This window comes from Canis lupus, chromosome 6, assembly GCF_011100685.1.
Source record: "Canis lupus familiaris isolate Mischka breed German Shepherd chromosome 6, alternate assembly UU_Cfam_GSD_1.0, whole genome shotgun sequence".
Classification (NCBI taxonomy): Eukaryota; Metazoa; Chordata; class Mammalia; order Carnivora; family Canidae; genus Canis; species Canis lupus.
In genome coordinates this window covers 31,767,398-31,790,499 of record NC_049227.1, presented here as the reverse complement: position 1 = coordinate 31,790,499, position 23,102 = coordinate 31,767,398, and the positions used below count along the sequence as shown (strand labels likewise).

The 23,102-nt window shown below is 49.2% G+C and overlaps 4 protein-coding genes across 7 annotated transcripts in view; 1 reads left to right on the top strand and 3 right to left on the bottom strand.

The window, feature by feature from the left end:
- The window catches only part of LOC119872301 (zinc finger protein ZIC 5-like), a 57,367-nt gene that overhangs the window by 14,496 nt on the left and 19,769 nt on the right, over positions 1 to 23,102 (top strand). Inside the window, exon 4 of the mRNA XM_038538931.1 lies at positions 11,949 to 12,056. Coding sequence (XP_038394859.1) covers positions 11,949 to 12,056 — 108 coding nt within the window. The remainder of the gene's footprint in view (positions 1 to 11,948; positions 12,057 to 23,102) is intronic.
- On the bottom strand, positions 1,255 to 2,957 carry PRM3 (protamine 3). 3 transcript variants are annotated; one of them, XM_038540361.1, is made up of 2 exons: positions 2,936 to 2,957; positions 1,255 to 1,665 (listed from the first exon to the last, which is right to left on the bottom strand). In XM_038540361.1, exons 1-2 carry the CDS (start codon positions 2,940 to 2,942, stop codon positions 1,343 to 1,345), a joined length of 330 nt encoding a protein of 109 aa, XP_038396289.1. In that variant the 5' UTR covers positions 2,943 to 2,957; the 3' UTR covers positions 1,255 to 1,342. The 3 variants fall into 3 exon arrangements, with proteins under 3 accessions (XP_038396289.1, XP_038396288.1, XP_038396290.1); XM_038540360.1 differs by lacking the exon at positions 2,936 to 2,957 and adding an exon at positions 1,822 to 1,888; XM_038540362.1 differs by lacking the exon at positions 2,936 to 2,957 and adding an exon at positions 1,757 to 1,790.
- Positions 3,178 to 3,822, bottom strand: PRM2 (protamine 2). Its single transcript, NM_001287148.1, is given in 2 exon segments — positions 3,178 to 3,382; positions 3,464 to 3,822. Coding segments are annotated over 2 exon segments (303 nt in total). The 5' UTR covers positions 3,723 to 3,822; the 3' UTR covers positions 3,178 to 3,338.
- LOC609916 lies at positions 4,199 to 6,609 on the bottom strand. 2 transcript variants are annotated; one of them, XR_005360915.1, is made up of 4 exons: positions 6,028 to 6,609; positions 4,953 to 5,925; positions 4,398 to 4,518; positions 4,199 to 4,213 (listed from the first exon to the last, which is right to left on the bottom strand). XR_005360915.1 is itself a non-coding variant. In XM_038540364.1 (2 exons), exons 1-2 carry the CDS (start codon positions 6,345 to 6,347, stop codon positions 5,892 to 5,894), a joined length of 354 nt encoding a protein of 117 aa, XP_038396292.1. In that variant the 5' UTR covers positions 6,348 to 6,609; the 3' UTR covers positions 5,729 to 5,891. The 2 variants fall into 2 exon arrangements, 1 of the variants encoding a protein (XP_038396292.1); XM_038540364.1 differs by lacking the exons at positions 4,199 to 4,213; positions 4,398 to 4,518 and having other exon boundaries at positions 5,729 to 5,925.

Below are 23,102 nucleotides of genomic sequence, written 5' to 3'. Positions count from 1 at the left end.
CCCCGCACCCTCCCACTGACCCTCCACGGCTGACCCCCCACACCCCCACCCTCGAGTGCATAGTGGGACAGAGACTGTGCCTTATTCATCTCAGGGCCCATCGTGCCTGGCGCACAGCAGGGGCTCGACAGAGGTTTGCCAGGAAGACGATGGGGCAGGTGGACAGAAGGACCCCACTGGCCCACCGGGTTACAGTGGGGCCTCTTCCTTCCGACGTCACTCGCCCTCTGCAGGCGTCAGCAGCAGCCTCCCCTTCGAGGAACTCGGGGCTACTCCCTACCCTCACATCTGCTCCCAGAGAACCTGAGACTCCCCTGGAAATACTGTAACCCCCAGCAGCCCTGATCAAGACCCTTCTCGGGCCCAGATGGCTGGTCCTTGGGGGACTGAGGGAAGTGGGGGTGAACACATTTGTCCTTCCTTTTGGGAAGAGAAGGGTTAAGGGAGCCAGGGCAGGATGGGTGAGAGACACGTTCTGAAGCTTCCTGAAGGCCGGAGTAAGCAGACACCAGCCAGCGGCCTGGGTTCTGCATCTGGACCTGGCAGCTTCTCTGGGCTCCCTCTGCCTGTTGCTGTGATGAGGGCAGTGGCAGCTGGACCCCTTCATAAACTAGAAGTCAGCCTCTGGGGGCAGGGGGCAGGGGGCAGGGCACAGATGGTCACCTTGGGTGTGAAGATAGTAGCAGAGGACTCCAGACCCTTCCGTAAGCTCTGCCCCTCAAACCAGGGCCAGTGTGGCAGGTGCAGCCACCGTGACCCCAGCAACACTTCCTGTCTTACACACTCACTGCCTGCCAGGCCTGATCCCACCCACCCCTGCGGGTACTTCTCCCAAACGATTAGCCTGTGGTCACAGTTAATCTCACCCTTCAACAGGGAAGGGCCAGGCTGAGGCTCAGAGACAGACTGGGACTTGCTCAAGGTCACACAACTAGCAGAAAGAGATTTGAGCCCAGGTCTGTGCTTGCTGGCCCTTTGGGTGCTTTCCGCCTGCACCTGCCCAGACCCAGAGAGGAATCTCCTGCTTCCCCTGCCCCCCCCACAGGCAGGACGGGCTGACCACATTCCCCCCCCACCAACAAAAGCTGGAGAGGGTGGCTGAGAAGTCATGGGGTGGGCCCTGTGAGAACTTCTGGCTGGACAGCAGGATCAGGGGTGGCGGACTGCTGCTCTCCAACCCTCCCGAAACACACACACACACACACACACACACACACACACACACTGCCCATATAACACCACAGGAGGCGAGAAGTCCTTGGAGACTTTTTATTGACTCTTTTCTGAAAGTTCTTCTCGCTGGAACAGTGGCAGGAATGTCTTCCTGGGCCACCGTCGTGGGTCAGGAGTGCGTCTGCTTGGGCTCGGGGCTCTGCTGGGCCACGGGGTCTTCCTCGGCGCCCTCCTCCTCCTGCCTCTCGGCCTCCATCAGCAGCAGCTTGCCCTGCACCGGGAGCTCCTCCTCTTCCTCCTCCTCCTCCTCCTCCTCCTCTCCCTCCTCCTCTTCCTCGCCTTCTGACGACAAGGAGAAGTTATCCTGACTCACGCAGGCCATGAGCTTCTTCATGGAGGATTCGTGGCCCCGGCTGTGGCCTGTGCCGAGCTTGGCACAATGGGAACCCATCGCCAGCTCTGGCTGCCTCTCCAGACTGGGAGGGAAGGCCACTGTGGGGGGAGTGGTGGGCCGTGAGGACAGTAGGCAGGGCGCTGACATCACAAAGGGGCCCCTGGAGCCCCCACCCCCACCCTTGGATACCTGAGCCCCAGGCCAACATCTGACTCAAACCTGGGCTGCCAGCAGCCCCCCTGAGCTCCCACCACCTGCAGGCTGGGGCCCAGTCAGAATTCCAGGCCAGCTGCCTCGCCTAGCCATGTTGCCTCCTCCACCAGGCCTCGTTTGTGCTGGCAAAAGTCCCCCCCCCCCCACCTTTAGCTGAGATGGCAGTTGGGGATAGGATTTCCAGAAGCAGGAGAGCACATAGACTCCTCCCCACATTCCAGAAATACCCAGCCCAAGAGAGCTGTTGACAGTATGTGAAGATGGGTCAGAAGAGTGGCTACTTTTGGGGAGTGGGTAGTTGGCATGAGGGAAGGGAGAGCCGGGACACATCTGATTTCTTGGCCTGGGGCCCAGGAAGAGGGTGAGTCAGGGGAGGCTACACAGGTGCACTTAAAACTTGCACCCTATGTATATTGAGCATAGCTTAATATGTATATTAAGCTATATAATATGTATAAGTACATATGTACTAAGCTAATATATATTACATATATATATTACATATTATATATTACATATATGTAATATGTATATTAAGCTATGCTCTTAGAAAAAAAAAAAACCCTACTAACTCTTTGGGTCACAGGTCTCTCTCTTTTTTTTTTTTTTTTAAGATTTTTTATGTATTTATTGAGAGACAGAGGCAGAGTCACAGAGGAAGAAGCTCCCTGCAGGGAGCCCCATGTGGGACTTGATCCCAGGGAGGGGTCACAGGTCTCTCTACGCCTGCCCGTACCACACAATCAGTCCTTTCTGAGCACTTGGGATGGAAAATGGATTCCTGCCAATTTTCTGCCCCAAATCTTTAGCTGAATAAGGACCCTCCTCCAGGGCTCTTGAGGTGGGGAGACTAGCCTGGATTGTCTGGGTGGGCCCTAACTGCACTCAGTAGTGTCCTTAGAAGAGAGGCCGGGGAATTTCACTCAGGAGGAGCTTCAGAGGCAGAAATAGGTTCTGCCCTAGAGCCTCCAGAGGGAGCAGGCCCTACCAACAGGGCCCTAAAGGCTTGTGGTAATGTAGGGCCTCAAACGCTTGGTCTACAAGGCCCTGCATTACCCTGGCTGGACTTTGATTCCCTCCATCCTGGCCTTGTTCTTGCTGGAGCACACCAGACCTGCCATCCATCTCTGTACAACTCACACTATCCCCAGTTACCCAGCATCCATCCATTAGGCAGAGTAGCGAGGGGCAGCATGAACCCTGGCTCTGGGTGACGAGGACACCCAGGTGACATGCCAGCATGGTATGGGATTTATTCGTAGATAGTCTCTGTGCCATTTTGCGCAAAGGGGACCCCGACAGCAAGTGTATTTATCTCAAAGGGGGACCCCGACAGCAAGTGTATTATCTCAAAGGAGACCCCAACAGCAAGTGTATTATCTCAAGCTTTATTTGGCAGATGACTCGGGCTCATTTTAGTCACAATTTTGTGGGCTCCTTGCAAACTCAGGGCTTGGGCATCCCAGGTCGGGGGATCGCCGTTGTCTCGCGAGGTGGTTCTCCGGCGGGTGACTTTTCCTTACTTTCCAGCCGGGGGTGCCAATGGGCCCGGGAAGGTTTAGTGGCACCTCCTGTATCTCCTCCTCCTGACCCTTCTGGAGCCTGTTGGGAAAGAGTTCTGGTTGGGGGGCCGTGGGGATGGGGCTGGGGGCCGTGAGGGGCAGGGCTGGGGACCAGCCGGACCTCGGTGATGTCTCCTGTGCCTGCAGGCCCGTCTGCGGCGCCTCCGGCAGGAGCGTCGCCGCCTCTGGTGGACCCTGTACCGTCGCCTCCGGGAGCAGTGCCTGTGTCTGTAGTGATAGTCTTTGTTGGTCCTTCCTTCGGCCGTGGGGATGTCCTCGGGGTTCACAGCCTGCTCCTCCTCCTGCTCCTGGCACTGTCGCTGCTGCTCATGCCCATGCTGTGGATGTTCGCTGGGACTCCTCCCGCGGCATCGGACCATCGTGCTGGCCGGGCAGGTGGCGGAGGCTGAGGCTGCAGCTGGCCTTGGGGTGGGGGAGGAGGGCTGAGGCCTGCCCACCTGCGCTTGCTGTTGATGTTGGTCTGGTCTGCTAGCCGCTCTTTGGGGACACGTATATAAAGGGGGCCCCCCACTATGACTCAGTGGCCCCACCCCACCATTGTTTCCACCCTGGCCCTGTCAGTGCCGCCCCCCCCCCCCCCCCATAGCCATGCAGCAGCTTTGCCTCGCCTAGAAAATGTGTCCCTGGTCCCTTGTAGCCACAAGAACATTGCCACCTTTTTCTGGTCCAAATCCAAGCCCGTGGCTCAGCTGGTGTGAATTCACACAGTCCTTTCTGACGCTTCCTCACCACCTCGGGGCCGTGCCATGATCTGGGGTTTTATACGGGTTGCCCGCATGTCAGCGTATGCCAGGCATTGGTTCATTTACTTTCCATCCATTCACTCCTTCACTCCTCCCTGTGAAAATTCCTATTTTCCGTGGAGAGAGCGGGCTTAAAGAGGTAGTGTGATGCTTGGGCTAGGCTGGGTGTCAATCTGTCACCCTCCAAACATGCCATCTTCAGATCTCCTGGGTCTCACTCTACTTTGAAGATCCCATTAAAACCCAGAATCTGAATCGGAGCAACCAAACGAACTTCCCCATGGATGTTACCTGAGGTGCAAGGGGACTTTCTGGATGTGCGATGGGAAGATCATCCTGGATTATTCTGGGTGGGGCCAGTGTGGTCCCACAAGGGCCGTGAGTCAGGGAATGCAGGTCTAGCCTCAAGGCGCTGGGAAAGACAAGGAAACCGGTTATTCTCCCTTGGAGCCTCTAGAAACACAGCCCTGCCCACACCTGGATTTTAGATCATTTTGGAATTCTGACCCTGCAAAACCAATAAATTTGGGTTTTAAGCAACAAAGTTTGGGCTAATTTGTTAAAGCGGCAATAAACTAAAACAGAGGGGCTTAAAATTCTTCCCTAGTGTGCTGTTATTAGTGACCTTGGGGGTGGCACTTATTAAAAATACGGGTGCCCAGGGATCGCCCCCAGATGCTGCTGAGTCTGAAGCTTCTAGAGCTAGAGTTTGATCTATTTGTAAAAGCCTGCCCCAGGGCGGGAGAGAGGAGGGTCTGTGTCCAGCCATCCTGCCGTTTGGGTGACAGGAAGCCATCTAGTGATTGGGGTCATGCAAGCGGGTTCAGTCCCATTCCATGTCCTTACCTGAAAAGACAGGATCATGTATACCTGTCTCTCAAGGTCAGCACGAGGCCTGGAGGTGATGACCGCATGGTGCTCAATAAATGAGAAGTGCTTAAATGAGAAGTGCTAAGTAGCCCTGTCACTTTGGGGTACCGGGTCACGGAGTTCCCAGTCACGCATGAGTTGCCCTGGGCTCTCTCTGCCACCATGTGATGATTATAATTGACGTGCTCTGAGGTCTACTTAGCTCCAAGTTTCCAAGAGTCTCGTGAACCACCTCCATGGCTGAGGGGCAGAGGAGACGGACAAGTCACCTCGTTTTCTCAGCTGGGGAGGTGTGTTCAGCTCCACTCCTGGGCAAGGCACCGTAGCAGTGCTCAGGCCTCCAGGGCTGCTAGAGGACCACGCAGGGGCAGAAACCTAGGTGGACACTTTGCAGAGAAGTGGGATTTAGATAAACCTGGAGCTTGAGCTGCTGCTTTCCTTGGTTCTCCCAGGGTCGGGGGGCGGGGGGGGGGGGAGCCAGCCCAGAGCCAGTTTCCGTGACCCATTTCCAGCCGTGCACAGAAAGCCATGGAGCACAGTGCAGAGGCCTGAGGCCCCGGGGTCAGGGTCACAAAGGGATGGTGGGTGGGATCAGGGGTGCTGGGTGGTGGTGCAGATTCGGGTTGTGACCAGAGCGGAGCAGAGAGTGGAACAAGATCCAGTGATGCAGTGACCACGGGCACTCGTGTGCCCTCTTCCCCGAGAGCCCTCCCACCACCCCGAGCCCCGTCAAGGCAAACAGACGAGAAGGGTGATTTTTTCATCATTTATTGACAGGCGGCATTGTTCATTAGCAGGCTCCTGTTCACTTCATCGAGCGGGTGGCATGTTCAGGAGGCGGCAGGGGGGTCTTGGCTGGTGGTTGCGCAGCGGAGTGCGGTGGGCTGGCGAGTCTGGGCGTTCATTCATCTTCTCCTACAGCGCACCACGGTGTAGCGGCGGCAGCACACTGCGGGGAGAGGCCGGCTGGAGATCAGCTCGGCGGGAGCCCCCCCAGCTGTACCCCGGAGCACCCCACCACCCCCAGCCCCACGGGGCGGGCCCCCCCCACCTCTCCTTCTCCGCCTCCGACAACATCGCCTCCTTCGTCTGCGGCATCTGCGTCTCCGGCGGCGGCATCTGCTCCGGCTTTGGCTGCGGCAGCATCGGTATCTGGCCATGGCGCTGGATGGATCCGGCCCGGATGCTCAGAGCAGGGGGACCACCTTGGTTGAGCCAGCCAACCTGTGAGCAGGTGGAACTTCGTGGGCTGTGAGCCGGGGGGCTGACCCCTCGGCCTCTTATAGACACAAGGCGGGCCCTGGGCATTGTGAGGTCGCGGGGGGCCTGGACCTCACAGACGGCGGCCAGCGCTGTGCTGATCGTGTCCATATATGGGCATGTAGGGGGGCAGGGTGGGCCCCCCCAGGTCACCAGCCCACCGGCCCGGGGGAACCAAGCCGGCTTCTCTGTAAAGGGTGCTCGCTCACTCAGTCAATTCACAAAAAAACAAACGAACAAACAAAAAATCACTGAACCCCTACTGCGTGCCAGATTCTGGGCTAGGCCTCGGCATCCAGTGATAAAGCCGACACGTTCCTGCCTAAATAACTGTATAATCGAACCACGGGAGATACGAATGAAACCACCACACAGTAATTAAAATTGTGCAAAAACGCCAAGGGCCACTTGGGGGTTTCCTGAAGGTGTAAGAGGTTGGGGGGATTTGACCTCAGGGAAGCGCCAAGAAAGCTGCCTAAGGAAGCGCTGGTGAGGGACACCTCGGTGGCTCGGTGGCTCAGAGGTTGAGCAACTGTTTTTGGCTCAGGTCGTGATCCCGGGGTCCTGGGATCGAGTCCCACATCGGGCTCCCTGCAGGGAGCCTGCTTCTCCCTCTGCCTGTGTCTCTGCCTCTCTCTCTGTGTCTCTCATGAGTAAATAAATAAAACCTTAAAGAAAGAAAGAAAGAAAGAAAGAAAGAAAGAAAGAAAGAAAGAAAGAAAGAAAGAAAGAAAGAAAAAGAGCTGATGAAGTGAATTCCTAAGGGGTGAGTCAGCATGGAGGAGGGAAAAGCATGTGGGGAGAAGGAACAGCTGCTGCAAGGCTCTGAGGCACGTGGGTTCCATTTATATGAAGTGTCCAGAAGACAGAAATCCGTAGACACATCTGTCCGTGGGTCGCTGCTCAGGAGCTGCCTAGCCGGGCACAGGGCTTCCTTTACGGACGATGCAAATGTTTTGGAACTAGATGGCGGTGATGGTTGCACAACAGCGTGAACTTACTAAATGACCCTGAATCGTTCATTTTTAAAGTGGTGCGTTTTGTTATGTGCGTTTTACCTCAGTTGGAAGGAAAAACGTCCCAAGGCTGAGAGGTGCTTGGCAAGCGTGCAGAATCGAAGGGGGACCCCCGTGGTTGGGGCAGAGAGCACGGGCAAGCTTGGGCAAGATGGAGCTTGGTGTGATCTTTCCAGGGCCCCGCATGAGTTTTAGGGTCAAGGGGAGTAGCAGTGAGAATTAAAAGGGATTAGTTATAACCCAAAACCGAACGTATCTGACTTCTGGATGGGAGTGTTATGTTTTACTTAGGAACGCCGAGGTGCTTTGGCAGGTGTCCTTGTGTTGGGGATACACACGCCTGAGCATTTAGGCACAATGGGCGTCGTTTTGCCTGCCAGCTGCTGTCAAGCGATTCAGAAAAAAAAACAGGAGTGATGAGCTGGTACCTACATAGGGAAAGAGGAGGACCAAGGGCCGAGGGAGAGGTGGGTAGTGGAGTAAATGAAATACAATGTTAACACGAGACCAGTCTGGGTGAAGGGGAGTTCTTTGTATGGTTTTTGCAACCTTCCTGTAACTTTGAAGTCATTTCAAAATAAACTATGGAGATTATTTTTTTAAAAACCCCAAAACAGAGGAGGGACGCCTGGGTGGCTCTGTGGTTGAGCATCTGCCTTTGGCTCAGGTCCTGATCTTGGGGTCCTGGGATCAAGTCCCGCATCTGCCTGTGTCTGTGCCTCTCTCAGTATGTCGCTCATGAATAAATAAATAACATATTAAAAAAAAAAAAAAAGGAGGAAAAGTTAGGAGGAAGTTCTTCCAAGGTTGGTATAGAGGCTCCACCCTTCTGAAGGGTCCAGCCTTTTTTTTTTTTTTTTTAAAGATTGTATTTATTTATTCATGAGAGACACACAGAGAGCGAGAGGCAGAGACACAGGCAGAGGGAGAAGTAGGCTCCATGCAGGGAGCCTGATGTGGGACTCGATCCCCGGTTTCCAGGATCACACCCTGGGCCGAAGGCAGGCGCTAAACCGCTGAGCCGCCCAGGGATCCCCGGGTCCAGGCTTTTTTTATCTTTTGGGTCTGGCTTCAGCAAGTGCTTTACGTTCTCAGGGTTGCCTCCTAAATCCAAAATCAGGGCTGCCACGGACAGTGGTGCAGTTCGTGTACTGCTCAAAGCTCCCAGCTGAGGTATTGAATGGGAACTGAATGAAACCCAGCCTGTGCTCTGCTTGCCAAGCCAGGCCCAGCACCCACAGGCAGGCTTCTGCCCACAGGAGCTGTTTTCTAATTGACTGCTCACAGTGGAAGTCTTTTTTTCTAATTCTAACAAAGGCACACTAAGGGCTAGCCTCGGCCCTGCTGGAAATCCAGCCCTAGCCACTGTCCAAGCAGGATGGGAGAAGAGGAGGGGGTGGGGTGCAAAAGGAGTCATTATCCTGTAAAGAGCTTTCCCAGACACCAGGCCCAGCAACTTCCCTTCTGATCATTCGCCTTTACTTCAAAGAGCACCCTGCCCCTCAGGATAAAGCTGCGTTCTTCAGAGGAGGAAAGGAGCCAGTGGACAGTTAGTGCATTTTGCCCTAGAGGGGATGCAGCCAGAAGCTTCCAGAACCCTCCTCCCCAACGCAACACAAGGTGCCAAGACCGTGACCTTGAAGCGAAAGTCCACCAAGTTACTCACAGTTACGCACCTGGTTCATCGGGAGTTAGCGGTACCTTTTCATTTACTGACTTGTGTCTAGATCCAATTTTATAACCTTTCATGCTTTTTCAAGGTGACCTACATGGTGCTAGAGGAGCCCCCTTGAGATGGCGGGTTAGTATTTATTCTGTTGAACAGATGAGACATTTGAGCCATATCAGCCGGCTTACTGGTTCCCTGGGGCTTTTATTGACCACCTGCTGTGTGCCAGGCGCTATTCTAGGCAACGGGAATGGGCAGGAGCAAGGGAGATGGGGGTTCCGGCCTCCCATTCAGGTTGAGACACACAGTGTGCAGGTGAACAGGTAAACGAACCAAAGACTCTCAAGTGGATTCCAAATACGCACAGAAGCGGTTGATGTGATAGCATGACCGGGGGGGTGAGGTTAGTTTGGGAGGTGACTTTGAGCTGAGACCCAATAAGGGGCCAGCTGTGCCGACATCCACTTGCAATGTGGGTGTCCAGTCGGGGAGGGAGCAAGTGGCCCTGCTCCACACAGCTCATTCAGGGCCGCAGGCCACCCACAGCACTGCCTTCTGCAACGCACAGCTTCTAGGGTGTCCCTGACGTCCCCGTCCAGCCCAGGCGTGCAGGGCGTGCAGGAACAGAGAGGAGGGAAGGCTCCTCTGTTCCTAACTGCCTTGGCTCGGAAATGACCCACTGCACTTGTGTTCCCACACCATGGGTGAGCTGGCCACGCGGGCTGTGGGGTGCAAGGCAGGCCTGGACGTCAAGCCTGTCCCCAGCAGCGTCGTGCTGGGGAAGGGGAGTGTGACTCTGCCCCTGCCATGGAGCTGGAGGGACGAGAGCCAGCAGTGAGCAGAGTGGCTATCAGAAACTCATGAACAAGGACATCCAGGAAGGGTCACTCTGAGGAGGGTCCCTGTGAGCTGAGACTTGACAGGTGGGGGTGGTCCGCTGGTTTGAAGACTTGGCAGGTGCGGGGGACAGGTTGGAACCCAAAGAGGGTAACTCCGGTTTCTTAGAGGAGACTTGCAGTGATTGAATCACCACAAAAATAAGCCCTGGGTGGGGGGCACCTGGGGGGCTCAGTGGTTGAGCGTCTGCCTTGGGCTCAGGGCATGATCCCGGGGTCCTGGGATCGAGTCCCGCATGGGGCTCCCTGCAGGGAGCCTACTTCTCCCTCTGCCTGTGTCTCTGCCTCTCTCTGTATCTCTCATGAATAAACAAAATCTTAAAAAAAATAATAAAGCAGCCCCAGGGAGGAGGGGCCCCTGGAGCCACGAGATGGGCCGTTGGGGCCAGTCTGGAGTCTGAAATGTTGGGGTTTGTTTGAGCAGCTGCAGAAAGCAGCACCTGCCGCTCACCGATTCAGTGCTCCTTGAATCTAAGTTCTGCGAGCTCGGGAGCGGACCCTGGCTCACCCCCCATTGACCGTAACCCATAACCGGTACATAAAGGAAACCCAAATATTTGTTGTGTGAAGAAATGAATGATAGGGATGCTTTTCCGAGAAAACTCCTTTATGTCATTTTCCAAACACGAAACCGTGGTACTGTAGCGCAACCTTTGAAATGTCACGCACCCTCTCCCTGCCCACCCCCCCACCCCACCCCCACCCAGTTCTGCTGGGAAATGCAGCGCCGATCACCAAGACCCCTGCCATCCCAAATGCAGCTGAGTCCCAGAGGGACATCCAGTACCATCCCCTGAGGTGGTGTCCTGTCCCACCCCTGCACCTGTGATGTCACAATGGCCACCCACAGGTGCCTAGACATCACCAAAGAGGTGAAGGCAGGCGTGGGGAGGTATTGTACCCAGCTGCCTTTGAGCATTGTGCAGCCAGGCTTTTTTTTTTTTTTTTTTTAAAGATTTTATTGGTTTATTTGAGAGAGAGAGAAAGCACAAGTGGGGGCAGAGGCTGAGGGAGAAGCAGACTCCCCTCCTGCTGAGCAGGGAGACTAATGTGGGGTTCAATGCCAAGATCCCGGGATCATGACCTGAGCCAAACGGAGACACTTAACCGACTGAGCCACCCAGGCTATACTGAGGACAATCAGGGCAATTTGGCCATAGGGTGCCACATGGTGAATGTGCCATGGCACGTCCAGCTCTGCAGCCGGGGATCTGTCCTGCAGACATTCTCACACATGCTCATAAAGGTGTGGATGGCAGGGAGAAAATTGGTAATAACTTCAAGTCCATCTTAAGGAAATGATCGTTGAGCTGCTAATCCACCTTGCAGAGGGCTCCCAGCCCTCTCTCCAGAAGAACACCGAAGAGGGGTGACCTTGGTGCAGAAGGAAGTCCACAGTGTGTTGACAATGACCATATTACTGAAATGTAGGGCGTTGTCTCATCTGTAAAAAATATAAAACCGAGTGATTGCACAGGCATCAGGGAAAGTCCAGAATGTAATACATGGACCTAACAGTGGGGAGTGGAATTATGGTTAAGCTTCACTTTCTATTTTATTTATTTTTGTAGGGTTCAGAATTTTTTCACCTTGGGGCCAAGGCATTGCTGAATGTTGAATGAGTTATTTCCATGATCAGAAAAAAAAAAACCCAAAATGATGGGAAAGGATACCTGTTACTGTATTAGCTGAGCAATTGCCATGTGCCATGATCCCATTTTGCTGTCGGGTTATTATTTTTTCTGTAACAAGCCTTTACTTCTGGGAAGAGTTGGGAAGTCTGTTACGTCTCCCATATACCTCTCACCCAGCTTCCCCCACTGTTGACATTGATTGATATCGATGTGATACATCACCGGGTACGTTGGCCTCAACTACGAAAGCAACACCATATGGCACTGTTAACCCACTGAGCTCTTAATGGGACTTTACCAATTATTTCACTAATGCTCATTGTTTCCCCCCCATGATCCAATTCAGGGGATTCTGTCTGGCTTTGCTTGTTAATATCTTCCATCGGAATTGTGCACTTGTCACAATTAGTGAACTAATTTTGATGCATTATTAACTAATGTCTTTACTTCATTCAGATTCCCTTAGTTTTTTCCTTCATGTCTTTTTTCCATTCCAGGAGTCCCTTGGGGATCTCGTACCTCCTCTGGCTCCTCGGGGGTGTGACCATTTCTCAGACTTTTCCTTGTCTTTGATGACCTTCCCAACCATGAGGAGCACTGGTCAGGTATTCTGTAGACTGTTCCTTGATGACGATTTGTCTGATGATGATTTGTCTGATGTTTCTCTTTTTTAAGATTTTATTTATTTATTTATTCATGAGATACACAGAGAGAGGCAAAGACACAGGCAGAGGGAGAAGCAGGTGCCCATGGGGAACCCGATGTGGAACTCAATCCCAGGACCCCAGGATCATGCCCTGAGCCAAAGGCAGATGCCCAACCACTGAGCCACCCAGGTGTCCCTGTCTGATGTTTTTCTAATGAGACTGGGGGTTATGTGTTTGACGAGAAAGATCACAGAAGAAAAGGGCCATTGTCCACCTATGAAGGGCGTGTGCTCTCAAGATGACTCATCACTGCTGTTAGCATTGACTGTGATCACCTGGCTGAGAGGTATTCAGCGGGCTTCTCCACTATGGGGTTATTCTTTTCCATCCCTCATCTTTTTTTTTAAATATTTTATTTATTTATTTATTCATGAGAGACATAGAGAGAGAGAGGCAGAGACATGGGCAGAGGGAGAAGCAGGCTCCATGCAGGAAGCCTGATGTGGGACTCGATCCAGGGTCTCCAGGATCCCGCCCTGGGCTGAAGGTGGCGTTAAACCGCTGAGCCACCGGGACTGCCCCTCATTCCCTGGTCTTAAACAATATTCTTTGGAAGGAAGTCACTCACACAGCCCACACTTATGGGATGGGAGGGGACGCCCTGCCTCCTGGGGGTGAGTGTGGAAGGAAAGCTGTCTTCTCACTGTGTCCTCACACAATGGAAACAGCAAGGGAGTTCTCTGGGGTCTTTTCTCATAAGGGCACTAATCCCATTCATGGGGGCTACACCCTCATGATATAATCATGTGCCAAAGGCCCCACCTTCCAACTCCATCACACTGGGGTTAGGTTTCAACATATGAAGCAGGGTGGGGGCCACAAACATTCAGTCTATTTCTTTTTTAAGATGTTATTTATTTGAGAGCAAGAGAGCATAAGCAGGGGGAGCAGCAGAGGGAGAGGGCAAAGCAGACTCCCCCATGAAGCAGAGTGCTTGACCTGGGGCTGGATCCCAGGGTCCTGGGGGTCAGATCATGACCTGAGCCGAAGGCAGATGCTTTACCCACTGAGCCACCCAGGTGCCACCCAGGTGCTTTGTACACTCACAGAGAAGTCTTTGTGTGGACATATGTTTCACTTTATACCTGGGAGTCCATACTCTTTTGACCTCCTTCACCCGTTCCCTCTGCCCACCACCAATCTGTTCTCTGTATATATGAGCTTGTCTTTTTTTTTCTAGATTTCACATATAAGTGGGATCATATGGGGTCACGTGGATGGCTCAGTGGTTGAGCATCTGCCTTTGGCTCAGGGCGTGATCCTGGGGTCCTGGGATCGAGTCCCACATCAGGCTCCCTGCATGGAGCCTGTTTCTCCCTCTGCCTGTGTCTCTCGTGAATAAATAAAATGTTAAAAAAAAATAAATTCAACTTGCCAACATATAGTATAACACCCAGCTCTCATGTCATTCTTTATCCACTTATTGATGGACACTTGCATTGTTTCCATGTCTTGGCTACTGTAAATGATGCTGCAGTAAATGTGAGGGCGCAGGTATCTTTTCAAGTTAAGTGTTTTTATTTTCTCAGATAAAGAGCCAGAAATAGGACTGTTGGATCCTGGTGTAGCTCTAGTCTTAATTTTTCGATGAACCTCCATACTCTTCCACAGTGGCTGCACCAGTTTGCGTCCCCACCAGCCGTGCACAAGGGTTCCCTTTTCTCCATGTGCTCACCAATGCTTGTTATCTCCTGTCTGTTTGATACTAGCCGTTCCGGCAGGTGTGAGGTGATATCTCATTGTAGTTTTGCTTTACGTTTCCCCGAGGGTGAGTGACGTTGAACATCTTTCATGTGTCTGTTGGCCATCCGTACGGCTTCTTTGGAGAAATGTCTGTTCCCATCTTCTTTTGGGCAGAAGATCTGATTAGACATTTATCTATTCTTTTCAAAGACAACCAACCTCACATGTATGTGCATATGTATGTGTGTGTGTACATGTGCATGTGTGTGTATGGAAAGGTCTGGAAGGATTCTACAAAGTGTTCAGCTGGCACTCCTGGAGCAGGGGCTGGTGAGAGGGGGTCATAGTTCACTCTATCTCCATCTTAGCGGCATGAATTCTTTCCAATAAGCTCATCCCTATTAAGTAACAAAAATCATCTTACTTGTCTCTACCCTTTAACATTCTTTTGGCTGCTTTAAATTGACATGAGACAAAGTAACAGAAGAAAATCAAATTTAATTACGTACATGAAGGGGCCAGCTAAGAACAGGAGGCCCATGGACAATCAGACAATTGAGGCTTCTATGGCCTCCAGAGTGGAGGAGGAGGGGATAGGGGTCTGGGACTTTAAAGGGAAGGAAGACAATTCACAGGAAGAGGAAAAATGGTAAATAAATGTTTGCCAGGCCACTTGGAAGCAGTGGGACACACAGGAATTTTAACCAACAGACTTTGGGGGCACCTCAGTGGTTCAGTTGACTAAGCCTCCAACTCTTGATTTTGGCTCAGGTCATGATCTCCCGGTGGTAAGATAGAGCCCCACACTGGGCTCCAAGCTGGGTGTGGAGCCTGCTTGGGAATTCTCTCTTCCTCTCCCTCCACCCCTCTCCATTGTCTTGCTCTCTCTCAAAAATAAACAAATAAATAAAGCTTTGTCTTTAACCAAAAGACTTGGCCAGCTTCCTCCCTGTCTATTGCACCTAGTTCATACTGTGTGTAGTTATCTGTGGGGACAGCTCCCTTCCTGCAGCAGGTCCTCTGTCTAAATTATTTTGTTTGAGAAAGAATGAGAGAGAGAGAGAGAGAGAGAGAGAGAGAGAGAGCATGCTTGAGCCAGGGCGAGGGAGGGGCAGAGGAAGAGGGAGAAGCAGGCTCCCTGCTGAGCAGGGATCCCAGTGATGCGGGACTCCATCCCAGGACCCTGAGATCATGACCTGAGTCTAAGGCCCATGCTTAACCGACTGAGCCACCCAGGTGCCCCCTCTGTCTAAATTCTTTCAGGTAGTTAGTGGGACAAAGTTTCATCCTGAGCCTTCTGTTTCTTAAAAATAATGAGCCTAAACTCATCCATATGCTGAAGAGACACAGTTTGGGGCAGCAAAGATTGCTCCCCTACAGTCCGTCTCATCTTTGAAACTCCTCCAAGAAATTTCACAGCCCAGCAGTGGAGCTGGTAGATAATTGTATCTATGGAACCCGTCTCCATGCTGACATTGGGTCAGTTCAAACTCATCTCAGGAGGCAGTGTGCCAAAGTTAGGCCTGCGGCCCAAGTCGTCAGATGTGAAACAAGAGGCATTTCTATGGAAATAAAAGAAAAACTATGGTTCATGATTGGCACAAATTGGAAACCCAGTTCCTGCATTCTAAAGGCAGCCAGTTGAGATTTTCAGATGTCTAGCTCGAAGCACCATTAGATGGAGTGAAGGCATGTGATAGGTTTTCCTGGTCTGCAGTTTGAACGCATCTTCAAGTGGCCATGGTGGAAACGGCACAAAGATTATGCACACGTGAGCTGTCGTGGTGATTTCTCTCACATGCATATCAAGTCGTTCATGTTCAGTTGGTAGGGCTTCCAGGAAAAAAAGGCAGCTTAGTTCTCGGTGATTCCAACTTAGAAGGGTAGGAGAAAAACTAAAAACATTAGTTAGGAAAGTTAGAGCCAGACACTGGAAAAAACCAGAAGAATCTAGAATCTAGTCCAGTTTGCAATGAACAGTATTAGAATCTAATATCCACAAAGGCGTGCTATTGAAACAGGTTTTTTCCCCCCTCTCTCTACAATTACCCTCATTTCCACCCAAGATAGCTAAATTAACACTAACTCGTTTGCAAAACAAGTCATTTCAATAAACTTGGAGCAAGAATAGCAATTGATCATGTAGGCTCTTTTAAATCTGCTTTGCCAGAACTCTTCATGAGCAATCTCAGATTGAACTTCTAAAAGCCTCTTGGGACCAGAAGCCAAGCCAAAAGCTCACCATCATACTTCACCCTTGTACCTATAGATTTGGGTTAATTCCTCTGTCACTGAGGTCTCCAAAATATCTCGAGTTTCCTGCACCTGCCAGGAAGTGGCATTCTTTACTCACGCCCCATGTCTGCTGGGAGCTCTGTAACCAAAGTGCCAGACTACTATTTCCAAGGGGCTCCACTGGCTCCATAAAGTCAACCTTAGGTCCTTACAGCTGCCTGGCCATTCATATCTGAATCTATGCACGACTCTCTCAACTATGACATTCTAGTTAAAGCCTCAGAACCAACCTTTCCAGCCGTGTCCCGTTACAAGGCAAACATTCTTATCAAATTTATGCAAATAAATATATGGCCATGAAAATAAGACAATACTCACTAAGAGTTTCCAAATTCTGGAAGGATCAAGTCAGAAGAGAAAGATAAATGTTTCAGTTCTGCATACCAAAGTGTAATCAATCAAATTGCTCTAAGTCCTAGTTAGCTTAAGAGGAAAGATCCCTATATCCGGAAAATAAGAGATTAAAGCAATATTTCAAACAAAAAGTCATAAAAATTATAATCCTCTTCCTGAGTCTTTTCAGTTTGACATAATTAATTCTTGCCATGCTTGGAATCTAGTGTTCCTGTTCATTCTGGGAATGTTTACTGAATTCGGCTTTATGATCATAAAGTTATCAAAAAACTCATCTTCTAGAGTCTTACTCACAAATTTCCTTTTAGATGAAGCATTTTTGCAGGAACGCTTTTGCAAAAGCCTCTGCATGAAAGCATCACTGTTGGTAAATGATGAAAGACATTTCAACTGGTCAAAGGTCTGAGTAGAGCTTATGTCAATCAATTGACAAGGAACTTGGGTTATTTCTATGACGTACGATGTTTTGAGATAACAGCTAGACATATGACTGATAGCATTTTGGCAGAATTCTTAGGCATCTTATACAATTTCTAGAACGCTTGTGTTAATAATATGTACCCACACAACATAATCTCAGAAGGTTTATCATCACTTATTTGACAGTGTTTCCCACCTGATTTGACATACCACGTAAGCCTAATTAATTTAATGTCTCTCCTTTATAAGGAGAGGGAACCAATCTTTTTTGCAGTTTTTCAGGGATGCTCTGAAAAATCCCAAAGTTATTTTGAGTTCAAAAAGACTTCATGTAGGATTTGATTTGGGGGGAAGTGTGTCCAAAATATCAAGAAGGTTTTAAACCCCTTGTCCAATAGGCTCCTAGTTCACTGCGAAAAAATATTTGATTATCCCCTTAGCCAGGGCGACAAAGACTTTGCAGGCAAACAGTTGAATGGCTGTCAAAAGGGAAATGTTGGCTCTTTTTATCATCGGGAAGATTCAGTTTTTCTTACATCATCTAAGAACTGTTTAAGACAGGTAACATAGGACCTGATTTTGATAAAACCTAGGCTTTTTGTTTTCTAGCCCGGTTAAAGGCAAAGAAAAAATGCCTTCATAATCCCTTATTATCAAGAGTAGATCACCATCCCGAAAAAACCTTGTCCTTTTAACACAAAGAAAAACCAAATTTTACTTAAGTACCCACTAAATTTTAATATGAAAACCATTTACTTAATTACATGTATTCCAATTTTAGCTAGTCTGACCATACATAAAACTTTCCCCCCAGAGATTTCTTTCCTTTTTTTATTAATATATTTTTAAAAGAGTTTCTTTATTCATGAGAGACACACAGAGAGAGGCAGAGATGTAGGCAGAGGGAGAAGCAGGCTTCCTGCAGGGAGCCCGATCCCTGCGGGACTCGATCCTAGGACTCCAGGATCACACCGCAAGCCAAAGGCAGATACTCAACTATTGAGCCACCCAGGCGTCCCTCCCCAGAGATTTCTTTTCAATAAACCTTCTACAACTTCCTTCTTTATATCCAGATTTTGCCATTTCCTCTTCCTCATAAACAGTTTTACTCTAGAATAAATTCACTTTTTTTTTAAAGATTTTATTTGTAAGTAATCTTTACATCCAGTGTGGGTGAGACTGGAACCCACAACCCCGCGATCAAGAGTCACATGCTCTACTGACCGAGCCAGCCAGGTGCCCCAAATTTCCTTTCTTTTCCCTTCACAAAAACATCTTCTTACTTCATACCTTTTCTTATCAAAATGTGTTCTACTTTCTTTGTGTACAGAGATGTTTTTCCCTTATTATATCTAGTAGCTTCAATCACATATATCAGAATTCTTAACTCTTAGAAACTTTAATTTCTAGTGAAAATGAAGTAGTAAGCATTTGCGAACTCTTACGCCAGCATTCTTTAGATTGGCAAATTCATGAATACATTTCCTAATTTCTAGAAACATATGCTTCTTCAGGGTAGAGTCTTTCAACATGACACAGATGTGTTTACCCACAGACTCAGATATATTTAGTTTTTCTATAATTGTGTTTAAAAAGAAAAAAGAAACTAGAATTCAGCAGAGTACATTTTGAAGATCTAATTGGCAAGATTCATGAACCAAGTATCATCCCATCTAGCAAATAGAAGAGAGCTCGGAGGAACTGTATAAAATGAAAGGTTTTTATAGGCAGAAGGGGGCAGTAATTAATGTTTCATTAAAAAAATTTTTTTAAGTCATCTCTACACCCAACCTGGGGCTTGAACCCACAACCCTGAGGTCAAGAGTTGCATGCTTCATCAACTGAGTCAGCCAGTCACCCTGTTAATGTTCTTTTTTTTTTTTTAAATCTTATTTGGAAGTAATCTAGACTCTTAATAAATTTAACTTAACTCATCAGTGAATTCAGTCTAGCAAAACTTTAAAACTTGAGTTTACCAAGAGATTCTAGAAGCCACTTGGGGAGGGGATAGAGGGAGAGGGAATCTTTTTTTTTTTTTTTTTTTTTTTTTTTTTTGAGAGAGAGGGCATCTTAAGCCTGCCTGCTTCCCGCCCAGCATGGAGCCTGAAGGCAGGATTTATCTCACAGCCCTGAGATCATGACCTCAGCCAAAAATCAAGAGTTGGAGGCTTAACCTACCAAGCCACCCAGGCACCCCGGAAGCCGTTCTTAAGTATATATCCCATAAAGCGTAACTTTTGTTAAAAAGTTCACCTAAAAACTCTTAACCAAGCTTATATCTGTATAAATCACCTGCTTCAAAGGATCATGTTTAGATTACCCATGAAAAACTTCGTGACACTTTAGACAAAGTCAACCACCATCATTATCGTTTGCTGACAAATTTTGCAACAGACACACCATAAATTTATTTGATCAGCAAACCCAGGTAAAATACAATATTGTCTGCATCGTATTCAATGTTGACAGCTCCAAGGTACATCTGTATTCATTAAGCAAGCAAACTGAAACTAGGTTTTATTTTTCCCGAAGATTATCCCAGTTTACATGAACTTGAAAGCCAGTTAGGTTAAAACTAGGTTTTATTTTTCCCGAAGATTATCCCAGTTTGCATGAACTTGAAAGCGAGTTAGGTTGGTTTCTATTCTATTTCTGGGATTTAGAAATGCTTCCTTTATAGGTGCTTCATTTGTAGGCAGTTAACTCTTATATGAGTTAATTTTGGCAATCCATAACATAGCTACATAGACCTACATATAGACAGAGATCCTATAGCTTCCATAAAACAATCAAAAATTCACTAGGTCGTACGTGACAGTTGGAATAAACCAAGTTTACTCACTCAGACACCTGAAGTCTTTCACTATTTATGGAGAAGACTTAAGATTTGTATTTGTCCCTGAAAGTAAATCTTGAGGAGGCTCTGATCTAGCGTCTGAGCACGAGAACCCTTCTCGCAGTTTGTATCTTTAAAAGGCCTCCTTAAAAAAAAAAAATTGTTTTTCCCTTTCGCCTTAGGTGAGTGTGAGCACTGTTTTAGATGCCTCTTGGGGTGTTCACAATTCAAAGACACGGTAGGATTCATGTCTTCAAATGACAGATAGAGAACTCAAGTTTCTCCAAGAAGGACTTTGGCTTCCCAAGGCCAATAATTAACAAGACTTTTGAGATAAATAGGGCAGGTTTTAGGATTGTTAAAAAGGAACGGATGAACTTTAGATTAAGCCTTGGATCTCGGAGCCAAACCAATACAGAAGAGGGTGTGCGCCTGGCTGGGGGACTGTGTGGTGTGATTTTGTAGAATATCTTGGTGGTGCGGAAATTTTCTTGAGGCTGACAAGGGACTCAGTCTCCGTGTAACCTGTTCCGTGCCAGCTTATCCTAACATGGGAGCCTTTGAGTTAGGTGGGGAGCACTCTTAAAGCACTTAAGTGCTCGACCCGTGCCAACCAGTTCTGCAGCTTTGACTTCCAAATGTCTTAGCAACACCCTCGACCTGATGTTCACATTAACTCAGAGCAAAGTTTGTATAAACAGACTCCAGTGGGGTTGGAACCATGAACCCTCCAGTGCGTGAGGCTGGGCGAACAGCAGGCTTACAGGCTCCATCCCAGGACCACTCCCTCAGCCAAAAGCAGACGCTCAACCACTGAACCACGCAGGTGCCCTGAGAATGACAAATTTAATTACATATTTGAAGAGGACCCCAGAGGAATAGCAGGCAGGCAGGCAGTTGAGGCCATCCAGAGCTGAGGAGAAGGGGGTAGGGGCCTGGGACTTCAAAGGGAAGGAAGACAATTCACAGAAAGAGGAAAAAGAGTAAATGTTTGGTAAGCAAATGGGAAGCAGGGGGACCCACAGAGGAAGTTTAACCACCAGATTTTGCCAGCCTCCTCCCTATCCACTGCGCACTTACTCCTATTATACTGCGGTTGTCTGTAGGGACAGCTCCTTTCCTGCAGCAGGGCCTCTGTCTAAACTCTTTCAGGCAGGGGCCCCTGGGTGGCTCAGTCGGTTAAGCAACCGACTCTTGGTTTTGGCTCAGGTCGTGATCTCGTGGTTGTGAGATTGAGCCCGGTGGCGGAGCACGGAGTCTACTGCAGATTCCCTCTCCCCTCCCTCCAGCTTGTGCTCTCTCTCTCTCTCTAAAATAAATAAATAAATAAATAAATATCTTTAGAATCGATCCATCAGTTTATTTTTCCTGGCAGTTGGGGGAAGGTCAAAGGTTTCCTGAGTCTTCTGTTTCTTCGAATGAATCAGCCTAAACTAACCCACATGCTGAAGACTCATTTTGAGGGGGGCGGGTAAAGTTTGCTTGCTTCCCTACAGGGCAGAAAGCTCCTACGTACCCTCTTTACCCACTCTGCCTCCGTCTGCCCTATAATCAACATCTGGCATGGGTGTTGTACATTTATTAAAACTGATGAACCAAATTGATATATTATTAGCCAGCGTCCGCAGTATACATTAGGGTTCACTCTTGGTGGTGTGCATTCCATGGGTTTGGACCAACGTAGAGTGCCAGGAGTCCACCATTGTGGTGCCATACAGGCTAATTTCACTGCCCTAAAAATCTCCTGTGCTCTCCCTATTCATCTTTCCCTCTTTTCCTGAACCCTGGCAACTGCTGACCTCTTCACCATCTCCATGGTTTTGTCTTTTCCAGAATATTTTTTAAGGAATGCATAGACTCAATTTTGCAAATACATTCACCAAATCTTCAGAGCAGACGTGGGTTGAAATGAGAGGCTCTTGTTCTGTCTCTTGCACACACCCGTCTTCACCTCCTTCACCCTGCATACTGCAGAAAGCCAGGATCCCGAGGGCTACCCGGCTAGTCTATGAGCGCAAGGTGTTCCAGACTCAGGCCCTTTGCACTGGCTGTCCCCTCTATCTGGAACACTCTGCCCCATAGTTTTGCCTGGCTGGTTGCTTCTTGTCACTTTGGTCTTCGGGCTCTTCAGAGAGGCCCTCCCAGGTCTCCCTATCTGATATTCTCCCTCCTTCAAATCGTTATCACATCCCCCATGTTTACTTGTCATAGCCCTGATGGGGATCTGAAATTATCTTTAGGTATTTACTGCTTACCCCTTGGCCTTGTTTGTCTTATTCCCCGCTGCAACCACGGGGCCCAGTGCAAGGAGCAAAGGTGCATCCCAAATGCTAATGGAATGAATGCTCTCTGTCCCCTCCTTTACTTTCTATGGTTAGAAGTCACTGAGCCCTCTCTCAGCAAATACTTCTTATGGGGCCATTGAAGATTCTCCCTCTCGGTTCTTTGGGGGCCAAAGACAACTCTTTTGGAGAATGAGAAGAAAACCATGGCCCTTGCCCTCAGCACTCAATAGTTTACAAACTTATTCAAGGTTGTCTCGTATCCTCTGCTACCCAGCCCTGCGGTTCTGAGTAAGGGCACCTGACATGCAAGGAATCCTGGAAAAATCAGGTCAACAGATGTGCCAGGTGTCCAGCATGGGTGAGGCATATAAAGAGGCATATAGGCCTTATGCTCAAACACACTGTCTGTGATAGTGCTCCAGCGCTCTCCTCCAAGGGGATGTGACACCAGGGTCACACACCAGGCTCTGGACTTGGCGGGTGGAGGGGGAAGGTTGCAGTTAGTTTCCTATAAGCTTCATGGAAGTGTGGGCTTTTGGGTGGGGTTTTGAGTGGTGAATAGAAGTTCACAAGTCCAGTGACAAAGGGAAGGACGTTCATTAGGTGCTAAATATATTGTTCATCAAAGCCTTGCTCTAAATGAGGAGTTTGGGGGTTTGATCATCTCCTCGGCCAGAGCACCCTAACATGGTTGCCAAGAAATGCCAGTGGACCCACATAGTAAATGAGTCACTTGAGACCAAATAATTTCAAAAAAGCAAGATGCGAAGAGCCTCTGAAAAAAAGCTGTTTAATGTGGATCACAGGTTCTTATGTAGGTTTGCTGTGATGTGGAGTGCAGCCTCCCCAAGAGGTCATCCCAGGGCCCCTGATTTCTTTTTTTTTTCTAAAGATTTATTTTTATTTATTTATTCATGATAGACATAGAGAGAGAGAGGCAGAGACACAGGCAGAGGGAGAAGCAGGCTCCATGCCAGGAGCCCAATGCAGGACTTGATCCCGGGACTCCAGGATCGCACCGTGGCCAAAGGCAGGCACCAAACCACTGAGTTACCCAGGCATCCCTGGGCC